The 26,153-nt window shown below is 44.0% G+C and overlaps 1 protein-coding gene across 3 annotated transcripts in view; it reads right to left on the reverse strand.

Moving 5' to 3' along the window:
* The window catches only part of PDE10A (phosphodiesterase 10A), a 271,962-nt gene that overhangs the window by 93,719 nt on the left and 152,090 nt on the right, over nucleotides 1–26,153 (reverse strand). For all 3 annotated transcript variants that reach the window (XM_075924593.2, XM_075924594.2, XM_025179481.3), the window contains one exon: nucleotides 2,078–2,106. In XM_075924593.2, coding sequence (XP_075780708.2) covers nucleotides 2,078–2,106 — 29 coding nt within the window. The remainder of the gene's footprint in view (nucleotides 1–2,077; nucleotides 2,107–26,153) is intronic.

The raw sequence follows: 26,153 nt of genomic DNA on the forward strand, positions 1-26,153 counted from the left end.
CCTCTCTATTTGTCAAAATCAAAACATGTCAAGACATTGTAATCTTAGCAATATTTAAGAAATTTGGACAGACTGACTTTGTAGTAGGTCCTTAATCTTTAAATTTATACCATTTAAAAGACTTAAGCCTATTTCTGGACAGATTTCCTGCAGCTGGATTATTTTATCATCACTTCTCTATCATAGAAGGATACACTAAAAGGCTTGTATGACAAAATCAACAATGATCAGTTGTACATAAGTGCAGCATAAACGTAACGTTCCATTTAAAGTAACAGAATTGTTAACCTAGATCAGAGGTGGGGAACTTTTTTTGGGTTGGTGGGTACTGACCCACAAAAAAAATCACTCGGGGGCAGCACACAAGTGAGAAACGCAAAAAAAACCTCACCCTCGCTGATGTGGCCCCCGACTAAAAATGAGAAAGACATTCCTTCATCCCCCTCCCAGAGCCTAGGGGAGATCAAGCCTAGTAGATTTAGTGTGTTCCAGACCCATGCTGGGGCAGTGGGTGGGTGCAGAGTACCAGTGCAGGGGGGCAGGGGGCTAAGCCTCAGGGGATGGCTCCAGGCAAGCTGGGGGCTGCATCCAGCACTCAGGCCTGAGGTTACTCACCCCTGCCTTAGATTTTTTTTCCCTATTTTGTAGGCTTCTATGTTGACTTCAGATACTGTTAAAAGTTAAAGCTGCCACATGTAGATTCCTAACTGTTAGGAAATGTATTCCAGTGCATAACTATGGTAGGGAGATTGTAGAATTTCCACCACCGGAGATTTTTAAGAACAGGTTAGACAAACACCCATCAGGGATGGTCTATATAAAAAATAGTCCTGCCATGAGTCCAGGGGACTAGACTAGATGACCTTTCGAGGTTCCTTTCAGTTCTATCACACTATGAAAAATGAATCAATAAAATAAAATATTTGTAAATCTTGAGAAAAAATAAACAAATATTTTGACTGAAAGAGATACCAAGTTGATTCTCTAAAAAACTTTCTAGCTTTAGCTTATTCAAAGTTAACATAAGATTGATGGTTATTGTGCTCGTGTACCATTTTTTCCCCTCAGTAAAGGAAGCATTAATAAGTGTGAAAGAGAGAGGGTAGTGAAAAAGACCATTCTTTGACTAGGGCTGATGCATCAAGCAAATCCTCCATTCTTAAGCAAAATGTAGAAAAGGCTGATGTTGTTCCTTCATGGAATGATTATATCCATGACAGCCTGATGACACAAGACAGACATGGTAATGTCATCAGTGGGAGAGAGTCAACAGTGATAAATAGCAGAGCAGAGAACTGTTTTTAGAAGGAATAAAAAAGGGCAAGGCAATCATTAGTTTGTGTGGCAAGGTTAAGAAGACAAAAAGTAGAGTGAAATTACTGACCAAAATCCCAAGGTATAACATTGAAGCAGAAAGACATCACCATGTATTTATCACAAAATCCTACAGGATAGATTATGGTAACTCATTCAAAATGAAATATTTGTTCACTATGTATATCAACCAAATAAATAGGGCATTGAGTCAAAAAGAAATACATAATTCCCAAACACTGAAGTTGTGTCACATTATTTTTCATTCAACAGATTGCAAAATATTCCATGTCAATTAATTTAATCTTTCTATACCCTATCATATCTCAAAGGGCATAATTATATAGGATATAATCCTTGCCTTGTTTCACCTTCAATAGTATCATGCATGCTATCTCTTCATGGCAGTAATAATGCTTATATAGTTGGTAGTCATATTAACAACTAGTCAGAAAGTTAAAAGTTACTATGAATTTCCTGTTTTCACTTAAGCAGCCTTGTCCTGTCTAAACTCCCTTATTTTGCTAATGAAAAGAAGTGTGCTTCACCTGCTTACAACTAACCAAATGTTTTGAAGGCTAGGATTTTGTTTTTTAATTGCTTTACAAGTTGTCAGATACACTTCTCTGGAGATCTGGTTCATTCAGGGACTAACGCACAGCCTTGATCAGAGACTAAAAGTTATCTCAAGTGAACAGTAGGCCACAGAGACCTTTATTTTTTTCTAGTGGGGGATAAAGAGACATCTATGAGCAGTACTTACCCTGCTGACTTCCTTAGGAGTCGACTCATCTGTGAAGAAACAAAGCAAACAATTAGGCATGCTTGGAAGGTTCTAGAATGAACAAAGAAAAGGTGTTGTTCTTCAAGCAACTTTTGTACTATTGTACAAAACTTTCTCTGATTTAGTTCATTATTCTGGTTTAGATGGCTGTTTTTACTCATTATATTTTTAAAAAATGCAACCGTATTTGGAAGCCAGTTGAGACGAGCCATTAAAATATACAAGTAGCTGCCCAATAACTAAAGAAGATATAACTAAGGAAGATAAAATTCCACACCTAGAGCTACAGCAATAGTCTGATTAAATGGATGAGTTTTGCTGTGTCCCTTATACTTAAATTAAAGCTCTAATACAGAATCTGGGGAAGTGAGTTGCTACCAGATCCACTGTGCAACCCTAGACACTGAGGGCTTGATTCTGTTCCACATGAAGCCAATGGCAATACCCCATTTACTTCTTTGGGTGCAGCAGCAAGCCATAGTGACCAAGAGCACATTGATAATGTGGTCTTGTATAACACTGAAAAAAGATGCACAAATTATAGGAATATATTTAATCTTCCATTTTTAGCATACATATAGACTATGCTGTTCCTTTTTTGAAGTCTACATTTAAAGTTATAAAGAAAGATATAGCAACACAGCATATCTTTAAAGGTATAGTGCAACATTTCAGAACGTGAACAACGGGAAAGCAACCATACAATAAGAGACCTTCTGTCACAGAAATGTAATTAAGAACCTACAACCTCATGTGTCTTCTGCTGCATAACTATTTCTTATAAGAAAACATGGAACAATCTGTATTTTTCTATATTTGATCCAACAAGCTGAAGCATTACGTTTTAGACATTAAATCCAAATCACAAATGGATTTCATCATATAATTAGGTCATATCCTTATTATTGGAGCCTTTATTTATACATATTTGCATGCATCTGCGTAATGTGGATTTTCAAATACTACATCTCTGCCAAATGTGGTCATAGTAATCCTCCCTCATAACCACAACTGCCTTTGGACACACCATGGACACGCTTTGTTCGCCTGAACAAGATTCACAGTCTAACACCCACTATTAAAAGAACTTTTAAAAATCTGTGACAAATAGTTCTTGAAGAAATTTACAATAAATATTTGATATCATTAATAGTGTTCATTTCCCCAAATTTATCTGAACAGGTTTCATTTTTTTCTGAATCAGAATTATGCCTTACCTTAGTTTAAAAAAAAAATCTTACAGTAAATATTCTATGTGCACGAAGTATAGGGACATGCCCAGCTAAGCCATTTTAATTTGTCTGGTTAAATACTTATCAGTGGACCCCAGGCATTTCTTCCCCTCCCCTTGCTGTACCAGAGGCAGCAAGGGGGAGGGAGCAGGAGCTGATGTCAGTGAGCTGATAGAGAGGCAGTAGCATGGAGGGTGAGTGGTGTAGGCTGGAGCCAATTCACATGGGGGAGCTGGCTTTCAAACAGGCTCCCCACACATGCTGGCTCCGCCTGCCCCCCACCTTGCTGCCTCCTACAGAGGCAGGATCCAGCATTGCGGGGAGGTGGCTTAAAAGTCAGTCCCACCCAGCACCAGCTCCTCTATCAGAAACAACAGCACGGGGGGGGGGGGGGGGGGGGGGGGGAGACTGCCACAAAGCAGCCTCTGGCCACAGCGAGCCTGGACCCGCTGCAGACTGAGGCTGCTCCACGGCAGCAGCCTCTCTCTATGAGGTGCTCAGACCCCCCCCCCCCCATAGACAGGGGCTGCTGCCACCCCGCGCTGCTGCCTCTGATAGAGAGGCAGCAGCACGGGGTGACAGGGAGATTCCTGGGAGTGGGGCCAGGAGCTCACAGGCTGCTGGCCCTGCCCCCAGGGACTATGGAATAGTTGGGTAACTACTAAGATTTCAAACCATTACGTGACTATTCAGTTACATGACATCTAACAACCCTATGGATCGGTCCAATGTGATTGCCCTTGCAATCACAGTATAATAGCATTGCAACACATAATTCTCCCTATACCTCCAAATGATATTTAGAACATTGATTAACCAAATGCCACAACCCTAATACACAGCATGAAAAGCTAAAGAATTTACAATTTAAGTTTATCAATAAATGGATACAACAAACAGAAGGAGAGGAGGAGATGACACACACAAGGTATTAATAGAGTAAAAAGGAGCAGTCATGACACACTAGCTTCCTAGTTACTGTTTTTTTGGGAGCAGAGGGGCATGCATCACAATGGTGAGTTTTAAGGAGGAATTTCAAAGAAGGGGTTTCAGATTTTTTCCTCTCTGCTTCTCTCAGTGGCAGCAGTAGGAAAAGCACAATGGTATCTGGGGTTACATCTAGACTGCAGGCTTCTTTCAGAAGATTATTTTTTCCCGGAAGAGATCTTCCGAAAAAACGTCTTTAGAAAAAGAGCTTTCACACACAAAAGCGCATTGAAAAAGCGATCTGCTTTTTCGAAACTGAGCGTCCAGACTGATTGGATGCTCTCTCGCATAAAATGCCACCCTGAACCACTTCAGCCATGGCGTTAGGTCAGCAGTTGCTTCTGGGTGCTGTTGCCTAAGGCTATCTGAGACATGTGCTTAAAAGGACCCCCCTGGACATCCATTTCTCAGGTTCTGCTGCATGCTTGCCTACCTCTCCAAGGGACAGAAAAGCTTGTGCAGTGCGTGCTTTGGTTGCTCAGCTTTTGGACAGCATAATATTCTTTTTGCTATGGAGCCAGAGTTGCTTCTGGGCATGTGATGGCCCCACACTGCCATGCTGCAGGTTCTGCAGCAGTTTGTGCAGACTGTCTTGACAGTCCTGCCCCAGCTTGACTCCGAGCTCCTCTGTGTGTCCTTCTGCCTGGATGCGGGAGCAATGCCCTTGCCATCGCACACCACGGTAGAGAGATGATTCTGGAGGCTGGACACCAGTTCCAACTAGTGCATGATAGAGCAGTGGGACAACCAGCAGTGGCTTAATAACATCAGGATGAGGAAGGCCACTTTTTTGGAGCTGCTTGCCTGGTTCGCTCCTGCCCTCTGACAACGTGACACCCACCTGTGGCCCGCTTCTCCTGTGAGACCCCTGGAGAAGCAGGTCGCCATCGCCATCTGGAAGCTCACCACCCCAGATAGCTACCAGTCGGTGGGCAACCAATTCGGCATGGGGAAGTTGACCTTCGGGGCCCTCCTCATGGAGATATGGCATTCTCAGGCTGCAGTCCCTGAAGGGGAGGAAGTACTAGAAAGGGGGAACCTTAGGAAAAAGTGTGGAGATGGCCTGAGAGTCGAGTGAAAGCCCCGTGCCTGGGGGGTTGTGCCATCCTACCCTCACACAGACTTTCTGCTGGGAGGGGCGGGGGGGAAACAACCTCAACCGTGGTGTGCGATGCAGCTCTCTGGGCTGGCTTCCTGTCACAAGGCTTGTCCTGGGTGCCTGCTGCTTTAAGAGGTGGCAAGAGACAGAAACTACAGAGTTGTGATCAGTATGGACGGAGTGTCCACTAGGGCACCTGTATTATTTCCTGGAGGCCTGTTCTTTCAAAAGAAAACCCTTCTCCCCGACCACGCACGTCTTTTTCCGAAAGAGATCTTTCAGAAAAGGCATTCTTCCTCATAGAAAGAGGAGTACCACTGTCAGAAAAACACAGTCTGTAGTGTAGACATACCCTGACAGAAAGCAGAGATTGAAGGCTCCATGCCAAGCAAGAGGTGACAGAGCAGGGCTAGAACAGTGTTACTCAACCAGTGGTACGACTACCCTTAGGATTACTCGAGAGAGGTCTGGGGGCCACATCAACACAAGTAAAATTTGGGGAAAACTGAATTTTTGTTTTAAGTTTTACAGCACTTTATTATTTTTGTACTTTTTACACCCAAAAATTTCATCGCTTTCCCAGCTACAATCAAGTTGTTTAAACCAATGTGCTGCAATGGTAGAAAAAAACCACAACTTGTCTCTCTAAAAACTGTAGGTACTGAGGGTACTTATAATTTTTTTTACGGGTTACTTCATAAAAAAAAGTTGAGAAACACTAGGCTAGAGCATCAAGGGCCTTAAAAGCACAGTCGAGTTATTTATTTGATATTCATAAATGCCTTCTTCCAAAGTCAACTGAAGTCAATAGAGCATTTTTACTGTCTTTAATGGACTTTGGATCACGTCCAAAGTCAGCAAGTTTACTCAACAAGACATGTCCCAAATGGAATTGGACTCAGCGTTTAGTATGTTGAGTTTCAATTCTTCCAAACTGAACTACATGAGAATTTTCTTTGCTGCTCAGTATCATCTGAACATACTGGCACATTAAAATTCCAACTCCCAGTCTCCCTAGAGAAAACATGTTGCTCCACACAAAGTCAGTCACTGAGGTAAAACAGTCCCCAACAAGTGATTCTGTAATAAACTGGGCTCAATTCTCCCCTACAGCTGAAAATCACTTGGCATGAGCAGAGGGCGGGAGATGCAAGCTTGCTCCCTGATGTTAGCCTATCTCTGATAGGATTACAGCATCCTAGGAACTTGGTTCCTTTATTGAGCACCTGGACAAATCCAATTTACAGAAAAAACAGGAACAACTACTTCTTTGACTCTGTGACAAATGGCACTTTGACATGAAATAAAATACAGTAATTCCTCATTTAACACGTACCCGTTTAACACGTTTTCGTGATAGCACAATTTTTTTTTTTTAGGGAATGTTTTTTGAATTACATGACCGTCCCCGGAATAAAACGATTTCCCCAGCTGGCCCGATGCCAGCGGCTGCGCAGGGCTTCCCCCACCTCCCTACAAAGCGGCGGAGGGTTGGCCGCTCGCTGCGCCATTCCCCAGCGACCCCCCCCCTCGCCAGACGCAGTACAGGTCCCGACAGACCACCTGCCCCCACCCCAGGCTGCTACCTCTGATAGAGGCAGCAGCGTGTGGGGGGTGGAAGCACAGAGGAGGCTGCTCCAGCAGCACTCCCTGAGGACAGAGGATGTCCTCCCGCAAAGCAGACCCTGGCCACAGCAGCCTGAGTTGGCCGCGAGCAGAGGTAGCTCCAGCAGCAGTCCCTGTCCGCATGGGGTCCCAGCTCCCTGCTGGGACCTCCACAGACAGAGGCTGTTGGACCTGGCACAAGCCAGGACAGAGCAAGCCTGGTTCAGTCCCAGCTCATGCCAGGTCTGGAAGTGACCCCCGCTGTGCCTCTGCGTTTTAAATGCAAGCTCTTACTACATTTAAACTGCAGAGCTGCAGTAGAAGTAACTCTTGGACCCAGCACGAGCTGGGATTGAGCATGCCTTCCCTTATTGACTAATTCAGAGAATCATGAATTGCCCATTTCAGTATCTGTTAACTCTGAAGCATAACAACAACAAACTAATTGACAACATTGATAATTGTTGTTAAAATGGCAGATCATGCAGGAAAGCCTGCACATTCTATAGTGAGTGGTTTCTCATTTTGGCGTATCAAGCACATTGATCTTTTAATTGTAAACTGAACTTGGGAGAGTATATCGACTTTATTTCTACCTCTGTGTCTAGCATCAGGGTGTAACTTAAGATGTCCTATAACAGTGTGGAATCATTAACCCAAGCACTGTGTAAAGAATCTAGGGAATTTAGTTCCTGCATTACATGAGTTGATAACGTCATCAAAGAATCTAGGGAATTTAGTTCCTGCATTGCATGAGCTGATAACGTCATCAACTGTTGCAGGAGCTATATACATATGTCCTGTTGTCCGGATATTAGAGCCCACTGGGATGTTACTACAGTCTGATTGGCTATGGAGAAAAACAAAGCTGATAATCATTCCTGCTACCATTCAATATGTATATAGATGGCAATTCCCAGAAGAAAAACCCACCTGGCTCTGAAGAGACCATCTTCCTGAGTACTCTTACAATTAAGTAGGCCGCATTGCTCATAGCTGTATACTCTTAACAATGGCTCTTATTAGGCACCTTCAATTAGTTAGAGGAGCTGTTTCTATCACAATGCTGAAAAATGTGCAGCTGAAACAAGGAGGTATGCCATTCAAAAAACTTGCAATTGGACATGTGTCAGTCTTAAAGCAGAGCTCCTTCACTTAGGCTGGCACTTGAATTACAATCTGATACATTTCTTTGTTAATCCAAGCACAATCCCTTCTTGATTTCACCAAAATTGGCGGGGTAGAAAATGAACTGGAGGAAAAGAAGAAACTGTCAATGATCTTGTGGGAGATAAAGGCACTATGAGAAGGCCCAGTATGACTACTCTACACACTATAAATAGTAATGCCTGTTGTCTCTTTTATATCACTTTCCAGCAATAGATCTTACAATCTTTAATGTATTTACCCTCAAAATACCTCAGCGAGCTAAGGAAGTGATATATTTCCCCATTTTACAGATGGGAAACTGAGGTATAGAGAGTTTAAGATACTTGTCCAAGATCACACAATAAGTCTGTGGGAGCAGGGAACTGAGGTTAACATCATGCAGTGAGGGAATGATAACAGTTCAACTACAAAATGGGATGACTATAACCAAGTTGCTATCCAACCCATTAAAGCAAAGGCTTTAACCTTTTCCGCCTTCATATCTCATGCATTTACTTTAAAAAAGCCACATTATCATCATACCCAGGAATTAATGATGCTGCAAAGAAGGTGTGGGATGGCGGGGAGGGGGGGCGGGGATGTGCAATAACAGGATCTCAGCTTTAAGTGATTCACAATGTGACAACTTAGAACTCCTCAGCCTTAGCATGTGTAACTGTGACCAAGATCTCTGCATAGAGCACCACAAGTTTGTATTAGCATTTTGGTAATTAAAGACAACATCCATCCAGAAGAACATTCAGTTTTAACTTGTCTTAGCAAGACAAGAGAGGAAACAGAGAAAAAGACTGGAGGAAGGAAGGGAAAAAGTATCCAGAAGGTAGTTATAGGCAGGGCCAGTCCTAACCAATTGGCAGCCCTAGGTGACCGCCCAGCTTGCCTGTAGGGTTGGCAGATGGTTTAAAAAAAAAACCAACACACAACACACACACACACCACTGGACAAAAATTTGGCAAGGGTGAAAAAAAAAGGTTGGGGAGGATTCGGGGTGTCAGGCCAAAATGTGGTCGCAGCCCGCCCCTAAGATCGGCTCCGTCATCAGCCCCTTGAAAATGGCTCTGGTTATATGTATGCAATACAACCTCAAAGTTACTACAATCAAAGTTACGAATTGTCTGGTCAGCCACACCACATTTGGAATTGGAAGTACATAATCAGGCAGCAGCACACATATGCACAGATATAGTACTTTCTGCATTAAACAGAAACTTAGAAACTTAGAAAAAAGGGAAAGCAGCCATTTCTATTGCATAGTAAAATTTCAAAGCTGTAGTACATCAATCTTCAGTTGTAAAAAAAAAACAGCATTTTGTTCAGAGTTATGAACATTTTAGCATTATGAACAATCTCCATTCCAATATGTTCATAAATCTGAGGTTCTACTTTCTTCTTCTTTCATATGGTCTGGGTAGTAACAACAACTACAAATTTATATCTAATGGTACATCTACACTGCATGCTTATTTCAAAATAAGCTATTCCAGAAGAAAGGCTCCAAAACAGCTTATTTCGAAATAGCACATCTACACTAAAGGGAAGCCTCAAAATTAGTCTGAGACAGGCTCCTCTAATGTGGCTGTGCTATCTCAATTTAGAGTCAGAGGGAACACTGGAGAGTAATTTGTCTGAACAGCCCTGGGAAGGAGCTATTTTGAAATAGCAGCAATGAAGCATCCACACTACAGCTATTTCGAAATAGCTATTTCAGAATAGGCATTATTCCTCGTGGAATGAGGTTTACAGAAGTTGGAATAAGCCATCCGTTATTTTGAATTTATTTCAAAATAATGCAATTGTGGTGTAGGCGCTTGCATTGTTATTTCGAAATAAGGTCAGTTATTTCAAAATAATTGTTCTGTGTAGACACACCCCAAGTTTGATACCTAGCACATTGACTCAACTGTAGACAACTGAATTTTTGTGATGCAATGATGTCTTATATAAAGTAGTTTAATGGCTAGTGATAGAATAAATATTAAGGTACTATAATCCTGCTGGCCACTCTTCTCTGTTTAGCAGGAAGAAATGGTCTTTTACCATTCGGTAAAGATGCATCAGGCAGACTGTTTGTGTCTGTATCTGATATCAAGACTGTCAGGGCTGCTCCCCACTCTGGTACTCTGACTGCAGAAGGTGGGGGCCTGCAAGAGACTTTAAAAAATACCTTGTCTCTACAGGCTTCTGCTTAAAACTCACCAAAGTCACAGATTCCCTGACCTTATGCAGTATGCTGCCATCACCCAGGTGCAAAAATCCCTTTCAGAACCCAAGGAGACGCACTTGGGAATTTCTTCCTATAGGATTCACCCAAGCTCTTTAACCTTCCGTCAGGAAAGGGAGCTTGAAAACAAATTGAAATTTCTTAATAGCTGTCCTTTAGTCTCAGGTACATGCACACAGAATCTCCTACCTTTAAGGACACAGGAATCAGATCATAGTCTTCAAAAAAGTAATTTTTATTAACAAAACAAAGAAGATATATTTGGTAAAGCATACTTGGTTACTAAGGCTGGCACAGTGGGAGCACTTTTGGGGGATGTGAGTCTCCCCAAGGCAGCGAATGCAAGCCGAGTGTCCATCTGACACCGGCATTGGCTCAGCACAGCCTTCACATTTCTTGAAGCCGGGGGAGCCCGGCATTTTGAGTTGTGGGGACTGAGTGTTACCGCCGGCTAAGAGCAGCCGCTTGTATGCGTCCCCGGTTACTCCGTGTTACTTTCTTTCCGTTTAAACTTTATTTCCTTCCTTTTTTCCCTTCTTCTTCTCTTTTTTTTTTTTTTAACCAGAGCAGGCAACAGAAAAAAACGCCAACAGTGTATATCTATATATAGCACTGCTCTTTCTCAGTATACTCTTTCCTTTCTTCTTTTTTTTTTTAAAACCGCGTCTGCCAACGGGGCTAGACGCAGTCTATATTTAAACAGTAAAAGTTATGAGGCTTCCCCACGGCAAACAGCCGAAGGGAAGAAGGGGGAAATTTTGAGGAGAGAGTAGGGAAGCTCCGTCTGCGACCCAAGGCGGATGAGAAGAACTGGCGGGAGCCGGGCAGCGTGCGGTAGATGAAAGGCGCGAAACGGGAGTGCACGCGCGCTGCCCGACCACACACACACACACAGCTCTGTTAAAGCTCCGATTTGCGGCGCCGGGACCAGCCCGACACCAGAAGTGGAGCACCCACGGGGACTACCCGAAGAAGAACAAAGAAGATATATTTGGTAAAGCATACTTGGTTACTAAGTGTTGCAAAGCAAATGAAAAAGGCAAATTAAAAGCACAGAGAATTGCTACTCCAAGATTCAGTTTAAAAACTTCAGTTTATGAAGGAGGAGGGGTACATAAATCAGCACAGAGGAGTTCCGTCAAACTCAAACTTAAATAAAATAACTTGATTGCATCTAACTAAATATTTCCTGTTCACTTACATATCTGTTGTTCCAAGTTTCAGTCCTTTTCTTTTGTATGGATATCACCGGAAAAATCCATGCCCAGTTCTTGCTCTGCTCACACAAAGACTGAAGCAGGCAAAACCTATTTCAATTCTATTCACTTTCTTTCCTGGCTCCCTGTCAACATTTTCTGGAGATTCTTGGGGAACCACTGTGTCTGGTTTTACCTTATACAGGTAGCTTAGTTAGCTGAATTGCTGGTATGTCTAGAAAAGGGATGTACCTCTCCCACCCTGTCACGGTGTATGCCCCTGACATGGGTCCCCCTTCTAGGGTCCCGCGTCTCGGTCCCAGCCCCTCTCTCCGGGCATATGCGGTATTAGAGTCCCAGGACAAAGTCCAGGCCCCTCTCTCCGGGCATATGCGGTACTAGAGGCCTAGCTACGGGAAAAAGCCTCTCCTTGCCGGGGTGTTTCCCCAGGGTGCGGAAAGGGGTGGTAGGGGGACCCGGGCCCTCCCTCTCCACAAGGTCCCAGCGCAGGGCCCTGTAGGTGGGGACTCTTGGTCCTGCCTGATTGGTGGGGAATCCGGCCAATACACATCAAGCTGCGTTATGAATCCCTTGCCCTGGGCTGCTTCCTACGACCCTGGCACCCCTATGGTCTGTCTGCATGAGCGGCGGTCCTTACCGGGGCCAGGACTGGCAGCGTAGGTGATCCAGTTCCTCAGGCGGGGTTGGCGGCCGGCTTCTCTCCCGGAGCCCAGTGAGGGCCCTCGCTCTGACCTGAGCTGTTGCAGGAACACCGGGTTTGCAGTCTGGGCCCTTCTAGCCTCCAGCTGCCCCTCCCTTTGCCGGACTCCCTCTGACTTTATATGCTGGCTCTGCTGGGAGCATGCCCAGCATGCCCAGCAGGGCTGGAGGGGTGGGGCTCTTTCAGCCAGCTGGGCCTGGGCTACTCCCAGTCCTTCAGTGTGGGGCCTATTCGCCCCGTCACACACCCATTACAAAGGCAGAAAGGGATCAGAAGGGTCCCTTGTGATTCAGCATGATCACACTGTTACTCTTAGAAATCATTAAGATATAAGTTGTGTTGTAAAGATATGCTAAATAATTAAATGTTTGTACTAAGAGGATATTACATAGAAGTTTTGTGTTAGAATTAGACTGGATACCTTACGAAGGCAATTATACACCCCTTTTGCCTCTGTGAAGGAATTAATTAGTTATTGGGGGAGTGAGTAAGTGAGAAATGTGAGCGCTAAAGGTTATCTTAGCATCCAGATGGCCAAAGGAAGAGCTGGAGGCTCAGGGGTGCCACAGCACTATCAAATGGTCCCATTGTAAAAGGAAATGGGTACAGGATAGATAGACAGCCTTGAAGTTAAAAGCAAACACCCCTAACTAAGATAATGCAACTCAAAACAGAAAGGAGGTACCAACATACTGATACCAAGTGACAATGAAAAACAACATCCAGATAAACAAAAAAACTGATTGTTACAGATTAAGAACTGATACAGCAGAATGTATAGATCTGAATGGGAGAAAAGCCCTCAAAGACTGGAATGCCTAAAATAATTCTCTGGGTTTTGTCTTGTTAAGAGTGGAGCATCGGTCCAGACCGACAGAAGCCCAGCTTCTCCCTCAAATTCAACTCAACTGGTCACTGAGTGAATATGAGCAACAGACTGATAACTTTAACAACAACTAGATGGTGCATATGTGTGACTATGTGGGTACACTATATTCATATGCCAGAATGTTACACTGACAATAAATGTGGTGTTTTGCTTATCCCCCTGAAAAAGATTTCACATAATTCTTACAAGTGTAACACAGCACTGATCTGGTGAATATCCTTCAGGCCACCAGCAAAAGAATGAAGGGGACACTCAGACATGTTATACTCCATCGTTTGTACTTAGTGACCACAGTTGCTTACAGGTGTTTGTCTCATTTTCCATTTAAAGATGCTTTGTCCATATCTCCCATGAGATGTCCTGATGCAATTCAATCTGCACCAGTCTTTCTGACACCAATCAAAACCTGATGGTTCCCCAAAACGATCACCACTGAGTTCTTTGTTTTGAGTGACTGATACAGTCCATGTGACTTCCCATTGGGCCACATCATTGAAGTTGGATGTAAGGGCCTTGATATAGCTCCATAGAGGGATTTTAATCTCATCTTTGGAGGGTTTTGTAGGTCATGGAGCAGTGGGACCCTCATGTTTGCATTAAATATGATTAGGAAAGCAAGATGTCTGAGTAGTTCTTCTATTTTGTGGAGGCGGGATATGTGATAGGAGCCAGTCAACTGTAATTCGGACGTATAGCACAAATCAAGCTACTTGCTGAATTTGTTCCTGTTTTAAAATATTTTGTGTAAAGCAGGAACCTTAATTTTGGAATTTCCTGATTTTTGTGCTTTTAAAATTTCATCCTTTAAATAAGTAATTTCATGATACATGATATAAACTTCTATTTTACAGAGGGAGATGATTCTCTTACAGCTGCACACTGGTAGACTGGTAATGAAAAAGCCATGGTGCTAAGCAGTCTTTCAGTTACTCAACCACAATTTATCTGATTGGTATATTGAAGAGAGTCCTACGCTATGGCTACACTATAGACTTTTTCCGAAAGAGGAAATGCAAACGGGAGGTTTTTGTGCAAAAAAGTGCTGCGTAGATGGCACCTTTTTGCGCAAAAACCCCCTTTATCTCAAAAAGGATCAGCAGAGAAAATGCAAATGAGAGTGTGACATATGCAAATGAGCACTCCATTTGCATTTCCTCTTCCAGAAAAAGCTTATAGTGTAGCAGTAGCACTAGTAAAATGACCAGTCAATTGTAGTAGACAACACATTAGTAACAACAGTACTGTAGTTTCCTTTTGGTGTTAAACCGCTTTCTGTTCTGTGTAGAAAAAATAATGCAATACCGTATTTGTTTCAGATGCATGGATTTAGGGCTGATATGCTCAAAAGAAGCCTTGGTGGGGAGAAACTACAATATGAACAGTCAGGTCAAAGATAGCCATATTTTTATCTCATAAAACTCTATGGAAATCAAAGGGACTTCTGGGATATGAGTCAGGAGAGATTTTTTCCCCAGAGGTGGGGGAAGAGATGAAAGAAAGCAGTAGAAATCTAAGCTCCACCCACAAACAATGCACACGTGAGATATCAAAATGACATGCTGTTCAAGGTAGATTGGTTATCTATTAAAAATAAGATTGTGCATGCTCTCTGAGCTCTCCTGGGTCCCTTGAGTTTATCCTGCTTATGTTTAGTCATCGATGATACAATACCCTCATGACTTAGGAGCATTTTTCTAGGAGTTGTGACTGGACAGAGTCAAGTGAGACCATAACATGATTTTTCACTGTGTCTTTGTACAGGGGAACCACAGTGGTTGTAGCTTTCTGATCCCGAGCAACTAACTCTGTCATCAGTTAGAACTGCTTCAAATGACAAAGGAAGATTGGACACCATATTATTTATTATTTACATTACAATAAGTCCTAGCTAAGACTAGGGACCAATTATTCTGGGGGCTGTACAAACATTATGTGAGAGAAAAGGTTATGTGGGGTCATTAAGGTTGCCTGACATCCATTTATAGGGCCCTGTTCTATGTTGCTTATAACTTTGTCAAACTAGCTGTCTGGGCTGAAATTTTCCATGCAAGATTACTGACTCAGGCTGATCTTTTTTTTAAACTGTCAACCGTAACAGTTGAACCATTTTAGAGAACAAGGCTAGTGGAAAATACATTGTTTTGCTCATGTTTTGAAAAGTCCGGTGATCTTTTATTTGTACAGCTCTAACTCCCCCATGCTAGGAAGTTACACACAAAATAAGTACAGTGAAAGTTTATTAATATTATAAAGTCCAGTACTCAAAGGTTAAGAAACATCATATTTAAAGTTTACCTATGCATCCTTAATTAGCCCCCCCAACCCCCTGCTTATGCAAGTTGATACATGGATGGACCTGCTACACAAACACATCCGACTGCATAGTGAAGGAGACTGTTGCCTGCAGGACCCTGTCCTCCTTAGTTGTGGCAGCTGGAAGGTGTGTAGTGAAAGAGACGGGATTCCAGAAAGAGAAAAGGAAAAGGAAGTTTCATGGCTGCCCTGGAAAACTGTATTCTTTTCTCTGACTCAGCCACAGTTTCTAGGTGATGCTATGCAAATTACATAAACCAACTTTTCACAGGTGGCGATTAATTGTGTGTTCTTGGTTTTCTGGATGTTAAAAAACATAAGACCCTAGAGTCCGAGTTGCAGAGGTGCTGCACACTCACAACTGCAACTAAAGTAAATGGGAGTTCTCAATGAACACAAATGTATTGCATAAAACTAAATACTCTGAAAAATCAGGCCCTAGGCATCTCAGATTGGGTATCCCAACTTAGTGGACCTTTTAACATTAGACTCTCTGTGCCTCAGTTCTGTATTTGTAAAAGAGGAACAATACCTATTAATTTCACAGGGGTGATATGAAAAATACATTCATATTTGTAAAACGTTCAGATAATATAGCAATGAAAATCCCAAAAGAAAAATAATTGCCTTCATAGCAGAATTTGAACAGTGTGCAGAAAATGGGGTTATGAACTATAAGGAGAAAACAAAAAGTTGAGGAATTGTTCACTGAATATGCGCCATCCATCCCATGCACTGAAAGAGGCAAGGGACCTTTGGAAAGAATAGTCCAGGATCGTGTAATTAAAGTCCATATCAGAATGCATACATACAGGGGTACTGAATTAAGTTTGCATAGGCAGCATTAACTCTGGCACTTCTGCAACCTTATTATCGTGCTTTTAATGTAATATGGGTGTTCGTATTACAGTAGGAGACTGTATCTACCCCAATTTTGCTTACAATCTAAAGAGACAAGACAAATGGTAGGGATGTAACAGACAAGCAGAGCAATCATTATGGGTTTGCCTTCACGGTGCATTAGTCCACACAAGAGGGTCTAAGCTCTAGTATTGCTCTTATGTGTTGAGCACTAACTGGCCTGAGTGGACCCTGGTGGTGTGAAGCAGAAGTTTCCTGGAACAAATTTTGCTAAAGAAAAGCTACTTAAGAATCACTAGTTTAATGAAAGCAACATCTCAACTAACAATATCCTTAACAATTTTGGCAACTACCTCCTGCTCCTAAGAGCCTGAACTCACAGAAATAAGTACAAACACAGGGATGGGAAAAAAGAGTAATTGTAAGCAGGCCTGTGTATCAGAGCTCTGTAATGGTGTGTCTAGACTACAAGGTTTTTTCAAAAAAAGTGGCCTTTTTAAAAAAAAAAACTTCCCCTGCATCTAGACTGCCGCCGCGTTCTTTCGAAATTAAATTGAAAGAACGCGGCGTGTTTTTTGAACGCAGTAAACCTCATTTTGAAAAAAGGCATTCTTGAATGCAAACTGTGCTTTTTCAAAAAAAAGCATCCAGACTGCCTGGGTGCTCTCTTTCGGAAAAGCAGCTTGGTTTTTCAAAAGTACTGGTTGTAGTCTAGATGCTCATTTTCAAAAGAGGCTTTTTCCAAAGTATCTTTCAAAAAAACCTCTTTCAAAAGAGGCTTGCAGTCTAGACGTAGACCAAATGTCTTCATGTCTGTTTTGTGTCAGAAATCAGGACTAGTTAAAATTACAATAACTACCCACATTGCACCCCCACTGTGTTGCTGAACGAATGGTTTACATATTGGTTGATTATATAACCCACAGGGTCAAATAAAACCTGCATGTACTCCAAGACTTTACACTGTTGGATAAGATTCTTTATTCAAGAGATACTAGGGGGCTGTGCCCCCTGCTCATAATGTTCACTAATTCCCCTTTTTCTGGGGGTAGCCAGCCCCAGCTCTTTTCCCCCAGCCTCTGGGAGTGGGGGGGTGGGCCGACGCTGCACCAGCTCTGGCTCACTCCCTCCAGCTGCCGGCGAGAGGAGAGGAATGGAGGCAGGACACAGAGTGACATGATGACATCACTCTCTCATCCCACAGGAAAAACTTTTTATAGAGAGAGATTACTTAGCACATGCTAGGAGACATATTCAGAAGCTATTTAGAGAAGGCAAGTCATGCAAGTTAGTGTGCAAAAATGTAAATGAAATTGGGTGTCTAATTTTTGCTCTCGGTTATCACAGCCACATGCACAAATTGGATATTTATGTGCATGAATGACCTGATAATTCTCTTTCTCTGAGTCCTTATCCACATGTAGGGATGAAAAGGTCAGGCACTGCTTTCTCCTCCCTCAAATCCTGAGTGACCCCTCCTTAGCATATGGCAAGGGTTAGATTCTAGACTACATACAAAGAAGGCGGCAGGCCTGAGTGGCTGGGACATTGCCATGAGGAGTTCTCACCTCTGGCCAGAAGCTCTATTTCAGGGACTCTGAACCCAAGTGGGCCAGGTGCATTGGCTACACTCTGTGTTTTTGAAGCAGCAAAAAAAGGATTTGGCACTATAATAGGAATATGATGAGATAGTCCTTTTAGAAAGTCCAATTTCAAGTTGGATGCAAATATTTTTACTTCAGTTTTACGTTTTCCTCTTTGTTGACTGTTACGCTGCTTCTCTTTACTACCCATTTTATTTTTTTTGCCATATTTTTACCTGTAATTGTTAAAACATTAAGGGAATGAAAAAGATTCCTGTGACACGAGAATTAATGAAGTTAATATACCTCTGTGAAGTTGTTTCAAACTTGCAGCTTCCACTGCTCATCAATCACAGTAAATGAAACAGATTGAGGAGCTTTGCTAATTGGCTTACTTTCTGTTGCCTCTCTCTGAACATATTGAAAGCAAATGGATTTTTGCTGAACTTTGCAGTGGAACTCTTAACATCTGCAGGAAAGTCAAGACTGAGAAGTTCTCTCTTCTCTTAGACCATATGACAAGAGAAACAAAAGAAAATGCCCCGAGGAACAGTCTGCTAACGTCAACAAGGGTAAGAAGATCATTAGTAGTTGAGATGATAGATTACCACATGGGAGTACCATAGTGATCCAGTGTGAAGCATACTTACGTCAAGGGAATCGTTTCATTCCCTCTGAAGGAACCCTGCTGTAACTACAACCTACGTACATTTGTATTAGAGACGTATGTTATTTATTTTGCCCTAGGGATTGAAAAGAAGAAACCAGAATATATTCTGTGTCATTTAAATAAATACAGTAAGAGAATAAACATGACAGACTAAATCCTTGAATGCACTCATTTTAGGATATTTCCAGTGACCTGTTTGTAATCACACTCCAGCATTGACTGCATGTGTGCTGTATATCACAGAATAATGATATGCAGACAGTTCAAGATTTTAGAGTCTTTGGAAAGTGGCAAATAAAATTAACTTGATAAAATAACAGAAGCTCATAAAAAATCTAAAAGATTTAACACCCGTAACGCTTCATGGCAATATCACTACGAGGAATGAAGCATTTTCTTAGCAATTTTTTTGCTAAAAACAACCGTTGTTACAAACATTATAATTATAATTATTATTCTCAGGGGCTATGTCTACACTGGCCCCTTCTTCGGAAGGGGCATGCTAATTTTTAAAGTCAGAATAGGGAAATCCGTGGGGGATTTAAATATCCCCCACGGGATTTAAATAAACATGTCCGCCGGTTTTTTTCCGGCTTGGGGAAAAGCCGGAAAAAAGCGTCTAGACTGGCCCGATCCTCCGGAATAAAGCCCTCTTAAGAGATCCTCCGGAAAAGGGCTTTATTCCGGAGGATCGGGCCAGTCTAGACGCTTTTTTCCGGCTTTTCCCCAAGCCGGAAAAAAACCGGCGGACATGTTTATTTAAATCCCGCGGGGGATATTTAAATCCCCCACGGATTTCCCTATTCTGACTTTCAAAATTAGCATGCCCCTTCCGAAGAAGGGGCCAGTGTAGACGTAGCCAGGGAGTAAAATGTATAATTTCAAAAATTAATGCAACCATGTATGCAAAAGCGGCGAGGAGTCCTGTGGCACCTTATAGACTAACCAAAGTGTTGGAGGATAAGCTTTCATGGGCAAAGACCTACTTCGTCAGATGCATGTAGTGGAAATTTCCAGAGGCAGTTATAATAAATATGCAGGCCAGAATCAGGCTAGAGATGACGAGGTGGATCCCATCAGGGAGGATGAGGCCCACTTCTAGTAGCTGATCTGGAGGTGTGAATACCAAGAGAGGAGAAGCTGCTTTTGTAGTTAGCTAGCCATTCACAGTCTTTGTTTAATCCTGAGTTGATTGTGTCAAACCTTCTGCAGTCAGAGTACCAGAGTGGGGAGCAGCCCTGACAGTCCTTTCATCAGATACAGACACAGTCTGCCTGATGCATCTTTACCAAATGGTAAAAGACCACTTTTTTCCTGCTAAACAGAGAAGAGTGGCCAGCAGAGTTATAGTACCTTAACATTTATTCTACCACTAGCTATTAAACTACTCAGACATCTTGCTTTCCTAATCATATTTAATGCAAACATGAGGGTCCCACTGCTCCATGACCTACAAAACCCTCCAAAGATGAGATTAAAATCCAGTTTCAGACTAACACGACTACCCCTGTGATACTCGACATGCATGCAAAGTATTTATTTGAAGCATTTTAACTTCTCTACAGAGCTGTCCCATCCATAGGATGGTTCAGGGCGAGAGCCTCAGACCCCGTGCTTTGGGAGGGATTACTGAAGGGGCCTGGTGGAGTCAGCAGCAAGTGGTCGGTCATCCCTGCCATTATGGGGTGGAGCCAGAGCCACCCAGGAGCTTGCTCCTCTCCATCCCACCCCACCATGCATCTCCTAGCCTGCTATGCTTTGCTTCACCACTGCCATAGTGAAGCAGAACACAGTAGGCTGGGAAAAGGGTGGCAAGGAGAAGTGGAGCAGGATACCAGGTCAGTCTGACTCCCACCACCATGGCCATCCCTCTCCAGGCCTCCTGGTAACTCCCTGATTTCCATCGCTTGGGGGAGAGGGCTTCGGCAAAGGGGATGAGTGGGGAAAGAGCAGGGGCTGGGCTTGGGGGAAGGAGTCAAGTGGGAGTGGGACAGAGGTGGAGCAGAGGTGGGGTGAACCCCACATTCCCCTAGCAACGACCCTGTTTCTATATTTATACAGTTTTCTTATGGAAAATCTTGTAATGAAAAGGGAATAGAGAAAAAAAAATCAGCAAAATGAGTTGTTCACTTTTCCAGTTGCTGCACCAAACAAGCGAAATGGTCAATTTGAAAAATCCAGTCAATTTTACCAGCCAGTTTTATAGCGTGCCTAGCGGGATTTTTAAAAGCACCTGAGCAACCTAAATACCCAACTTTCAGAAATCAAAATCAATTACTGTTAAGTGCCTAGCTTGTTTAGACACCTTGGAAAATCCCAGTAGTTGCCCATCTGCATCTTGAGAGGCTTATGCATTTGTGAACCTGGCCTGTATATTCTACACATAAAAAATATTAAATGTTTCAACCACTTTTAGAAACTTTAACACAGAATTGCTAAGTCTCTCTCTCCATGGCACTGCAATAATTTTATAAATCAAAATATCTTATTTTAAAATAGATTTGATAAATTAATTAAACATTTTCAGAACTTTTACCCAAAGCCCTGTATATACCAACAAAGATCTCCCATCATTACACTAAAAAGGAACTGGTCACCTGGAACTGCTGTTGTCTGAATCTGTATGTTGTAACCTAGTACCCATTCTCATATCCATTCTCCTAGACCAGTGGTTTTCAAACTACAAGTTGTCACCCAGTACATGGTTGTGGAATGTCAGGCACAGACTCTCATTCCTGCAGGGGGATCAGGTGTCCAGTGGGGGTGCTAAGTCAGGCTACCTGCCTATCCTAGCACCAAAAGCTACACTGCAGCCCAGAAGTGGCCAACAACCAGCCCAGCTTCTAGGTGTACGGGTGAAGCACAAAGGGTTTCACGCACTGCCCCTGCCCTGAACACTAGCTCTGCTCTCCCATTGGGTAAGAACCTGTTCCCGGCTGCTTCTGGGCTATAGCATGGTCTGCGGTGCCAGAAGAGGTGGGAAGTCTGCCTTAGCACACCCACTGCACCGCTGACTGGGAGCCACTTAAGATAATCCCTCGATGTTCCTGCCCTGACTCCCCTCAAAGTCAGAGCCCCCTCCCAGCCCCACAGCTCTCATCCTCAAACCCATCCCAGAGGCCACACACTCGTCAAATTATGTTGCATGGCAGGCAGCAACAATTTTCTTCAACTGGGTCATGAGAAAAATTTTTTTTAAAATCACTGTCCTTGAGCACGACTGGTGGGAACTACCACAGTTTCACAATTTGGGGGGCAGACTCTTTACTTCCACATTAGAACAGTGTAGGAGCCTATATAGAGTTAGTTTAATTTTTAAAGGCACTAAAGCAGCGTTTCCCAAACTATGGTCCACGGCTCGGTACCGGGCCGCAGGAAAAAAATACCGGGCCTCAGCGTGGTTGCCAAGGTGTTCCAGGCTCCCAGAGTGCCTGTGTGGCACCGGGTCTGCCAAGCCCTTGGCCAACCTGGCTATAACCTACAGCCCAATGTTCTGGCTTCCAGCAGAAGCGTAGCTAAGGGAGGTCAGGAGCAGGGGCGGGGCGGGGGGTGGGGGGGGAAAGGATGGAAGAGCCGGCCACCAGAAGCAGCATTGGACAGGGGAATCGGGGCGGGCTTTGGAGATTTGGGGTGGGGGGCAGCTGGCGGAAGCAGAGCTGGCCGGGGGGTAGGGGGCTGGCCGGGAGGAGGAGTAGGGGAGAAGCGGCTGCCGGAAGCAGGGATTGCCTTGGGCATCAGAGCTGGCCGGGAGAGATTGGGGTGGCCAGCGGAAGCAGGGTTGCCGGGAGGTGTGAGGTCGGGGGTAGGGAGCTGGCTGGGGAAGATGGGGGGGAGAGAGAAGCGGCAGCCGGAAGCAGGGCTGGACGCGGGCAGCGGGGCTGGCTAAGGGAGACTGGGAGGAGAAGCGGGGGAGAACTGGCTGTTAGGGAGGGGGTTGTGGGAAGTGGGGCTGGCCAGAGGTGCAGCGGGGGGAGCAGGGGGGAAGCAGGACTGACCCGGCCATATGTAGATCTCGGGGCGCTGCCCCTACCCCACCACCCCCGCAAAGCACAAGTGAGTCCGGCCTGGGGATTCTACTGTGCCCCCCTACTCCCCACCCCATCGAGTAGTTGCAATCTGGCTGGCTGGTAGACACACACATGCAGCCTGAGCACATTTAGAAGCCAGGCAGTTCGAAACTACAAACTGATACATCTAGTAATAATAAAACGTACCTAATGAGAAAATACCAGACATGTTTTATGTCTGGTATTTTCTCAGTTTGTTTTTTATGTGTTTATATTTTTGGGCTGCAAAAAACAGTACTGAAAAAAAAGCTTCCAACTAAAGTAAAAAGTTTGGGAAACCCTGGTTTCTATCTGTCTTACACTCCATTTATCCAATCCATATTCTTTAACTTGATGGCAAGAATATTGTGGGTGACCATATCAAAAGCTGGCACTGGGGGCTTTGGGAGGACCAGAAACAACTTATTTGAATATTCATCATCTGATTAATGAATACATAAATATGCAAATGAATGTTACTGGTCCTCCAAATTTTTTTTTATGGATTTACTGGTTCCCGTGTCAATAAGTTTGGGAACCCCTGCACTAAAGCATTAAAATATTTTAACATACCACGTCTGGGGGAGGGGAGTCAGAATCCTTGGCGTAAGGGAATCCCATTTTCATCTTTCTGGCAACACAGCTCTCTATTAGCACTTACACGCCAGAGGGAGACAATAATTCACCAGTGCTTATCTAGCTATCAACACTCACTCCAATATGGCTGCAAACCGATCAATCATGGTTGACAAAACCTATGTTTGTCAATTACAAGTTCACTTTTACAAACTTCATTTACCATTCTGGCTGTATGTCTTTGCCAACACTAGCACACTTTTTTAACACACTTATAGCTTAAATAGGAATTTTTAAAAATAAGTATGTGATTGATTCAGGAGACATCTTCTGCATATACTTTATCTACCTGTAATGAGGAATTCAAGAGTTTAGAGTTTATTGTCTTTTGCAACTATAGTTCAGTTTGTTTGTCACTTTTCATAGCCAGAGTAGTATGAAATTTCTTATGCCTCAGCTTAAATTTTAGAGTACTGCAAGAGTGGATTGCTATTTTTACAGAGAATAACTTAATTCCTTTGTAGCAGGGTAAGGAAGAATAGACCTGACCAACCCCACCACCTCCCCTCCAGGAAGGATCTGGGGAGGCAATTTTCTTTAATAGGAGTCTTAAGAAACTTTATGTCTCATCAATGCACAGCTTGTTCCAGATCCTTTCTGAGGATAGGAATTCCCAAACTTAAAAGGGTCCCAAAAATCTTTCCCAGGCATGGCTCTGATTTCAGAGCTAATGAGTGAAAAGGGCTCCTTCATAGTCTCTTGTATTGGCTTGCAGATGCACTGCCCAAACTGACTCCCTTGTGGCTTCTCCAAATCAGCCTTCCCCCAAGAACTGGTTCAACATTCTTACAAAGGAATCAGCTATTTAAGGTTCTGTCTCTCAAGTTGACTTATTTAGTAACCCTGCTTCAGGTTTCAAGTCTCCTGCAGAGCAGCTCCCTTCTTCTCACAGCATTACATATTCTTTATCTACACACACTTCAACAGTTTAACATAAAAGATGGATTTTTTAAAACACAAAACTAATATGAAAGATGCAAGAACTGTCAATTGTTTTCAAGTGCTAAACAGAACTTAAGAAGGTTATAATACTCTTTTACTGAGATTGGCTGCATACATGCAATGTCTAATATTTGATTTAGGATTCTGCTACAATTTTTCATGTCAACTTTTGCTAAAAAACAATATTTACATACATAATGGAAAAATAATAAAAGCTATATATCTAAACTTTAACTTTCTCTTCTAATCTACCACAGAAGAGAATAAATCCCTCCCAGTTTTCCACTTAGTTACTCTTACTTAGTCCTCAGTCTTCCCTAACAGGTCTTCTTCAAGATTTTCTCCCTGGAATTGATAGAGATACCCAGTCTCTTCTCTGTCTAAAGTTTTCTTCCTCTGAGTTTAAAGTCCACATCTGGAAGGCAAATCCAACCTTTCCCACTGCAGTCTGACATACAACTCCATTCACAAACACGTTAGTTCAGTACCTTCCAAGTCCTCTTTCTAGAACTCAAGGAAAAAGATTAAGGAATTTACACTGTATGGGTACGTCTACACTACAGCGCTAGTTCGAACTAACTTAGTTCGAATTAGTTAATTCGAACTAAGCTAGTTCGAACTAACGCATCTAGAACTAAAAACTAGTTCGAACTAGCGTTTTGCTAATTCGAACTAGCAAGTCCACATTGAGTGGACTCTGAACAGGGCTTAAGGATGGCCGGAAGCAGTGCTGGCAGGGCATCAGAGGAGGACTTAGAGCGTGGAGATGCTGTCTCAGGCTAGCCGAGGGCTGTGCTTAAAGGGTCCCGACCCCCACCCCGGACAGACAGTTCTCAGGGGTGCCCCGCTTACAAACCAGTCCTGGCTTGGAGTGCCCGAAGTACCCACACTGGGCACATCACACCACTCGGCCATCAGCCCGGCTGCACTTGCCGCAGGCTGCCATCTGGGGAGAGGGGACAATCGGGGGGCTGCAGGAGAGCTTCCACCCCCAGAACCCGCAGAGCCAGCCCAGTCCTCCCCATCGGGGGCTCGTGCCCCATTCCTCCCTCACCTCCTTCCACTTACCCTTCCCTAGCCCCCCTTCTTATTGATGTACAAAATAAAGGACACATGTGTTCAAAAATAGAAACTCTGTTTATTTAACAAAACTCGGGGAAACTGGGAAAAGGAGGTGGGAGAGGGGAAGAGAGAGGCTGGGAGAGGGGAGGGGGAAAACTGGGAGGAGGGAGCTGAAAGGGGGAAGCAAGGGAAAGGAGGGGGTGGGGAAACTGAAGGATCAGGGGTGGGGGTCTCGCCGGGCCGACCGCCTCCCAGTACAGCGAGGGAGGGGGCCTCGGCGTCCCCGGGGCGATGGGGTGGAGGGTGCGGAGGTTGAGGTGGGGGGTGTGGACATTGAGGAAGAGGTTGTGGGGGTTGAGGAGGGAGAGGTGGGAGGGGGAGCAGGAGTGGGAGGAGGGACAGCAGTTGGGGGGACAGCTGGTGCAGGATCAGCACGGGGCACCATGCTCTGCAGCAGGAGCTGCAGGTTGGTGCTCAGCCCTCGGACCTCAGACAGCAGCTCGTGGCGGACCTGCAGGTCTTCCCGCATCCAGGCCTGCAGTGTGCGGTGCACCGCTCGCAGGGCCCCAAGGTGCTGGTCCCGGTACTCCTGCTCCGTGCTGGCAGTCCGGAGCAGGCCGCGGGTGCGGGAGCATGTCCCAGGCGGGGTGGTGCGCCCTGCACGAGCAGCTGGTGCAGCTGTAGAGAAAGAAGAGAAGGGGTCAGTTCTCCCTGGGGACGCAGAGGATGATGCCCAGCCCCCTCCCCAACTCCGCAACGTGAGGGTGACCATGTCCTGCACCGTCACAGCCGCTGTGCTTGTACAGAGGCCATGGTCAGGA

This window comes from Pelodiscus sinensis, chromosome 3, assembly GCF_052426305.1.
Source record: "Pelodiscus sinensis isolate ZL-2025 chromosome 3, ASM5242630v1, whole genome shotgun sequence".
NCBI classification, from domain to species: Eukaryota; Metazoa; Chordata; order Testudines; family Trionychidae; genus Pelodiscus; species Pelodiscus sinensis.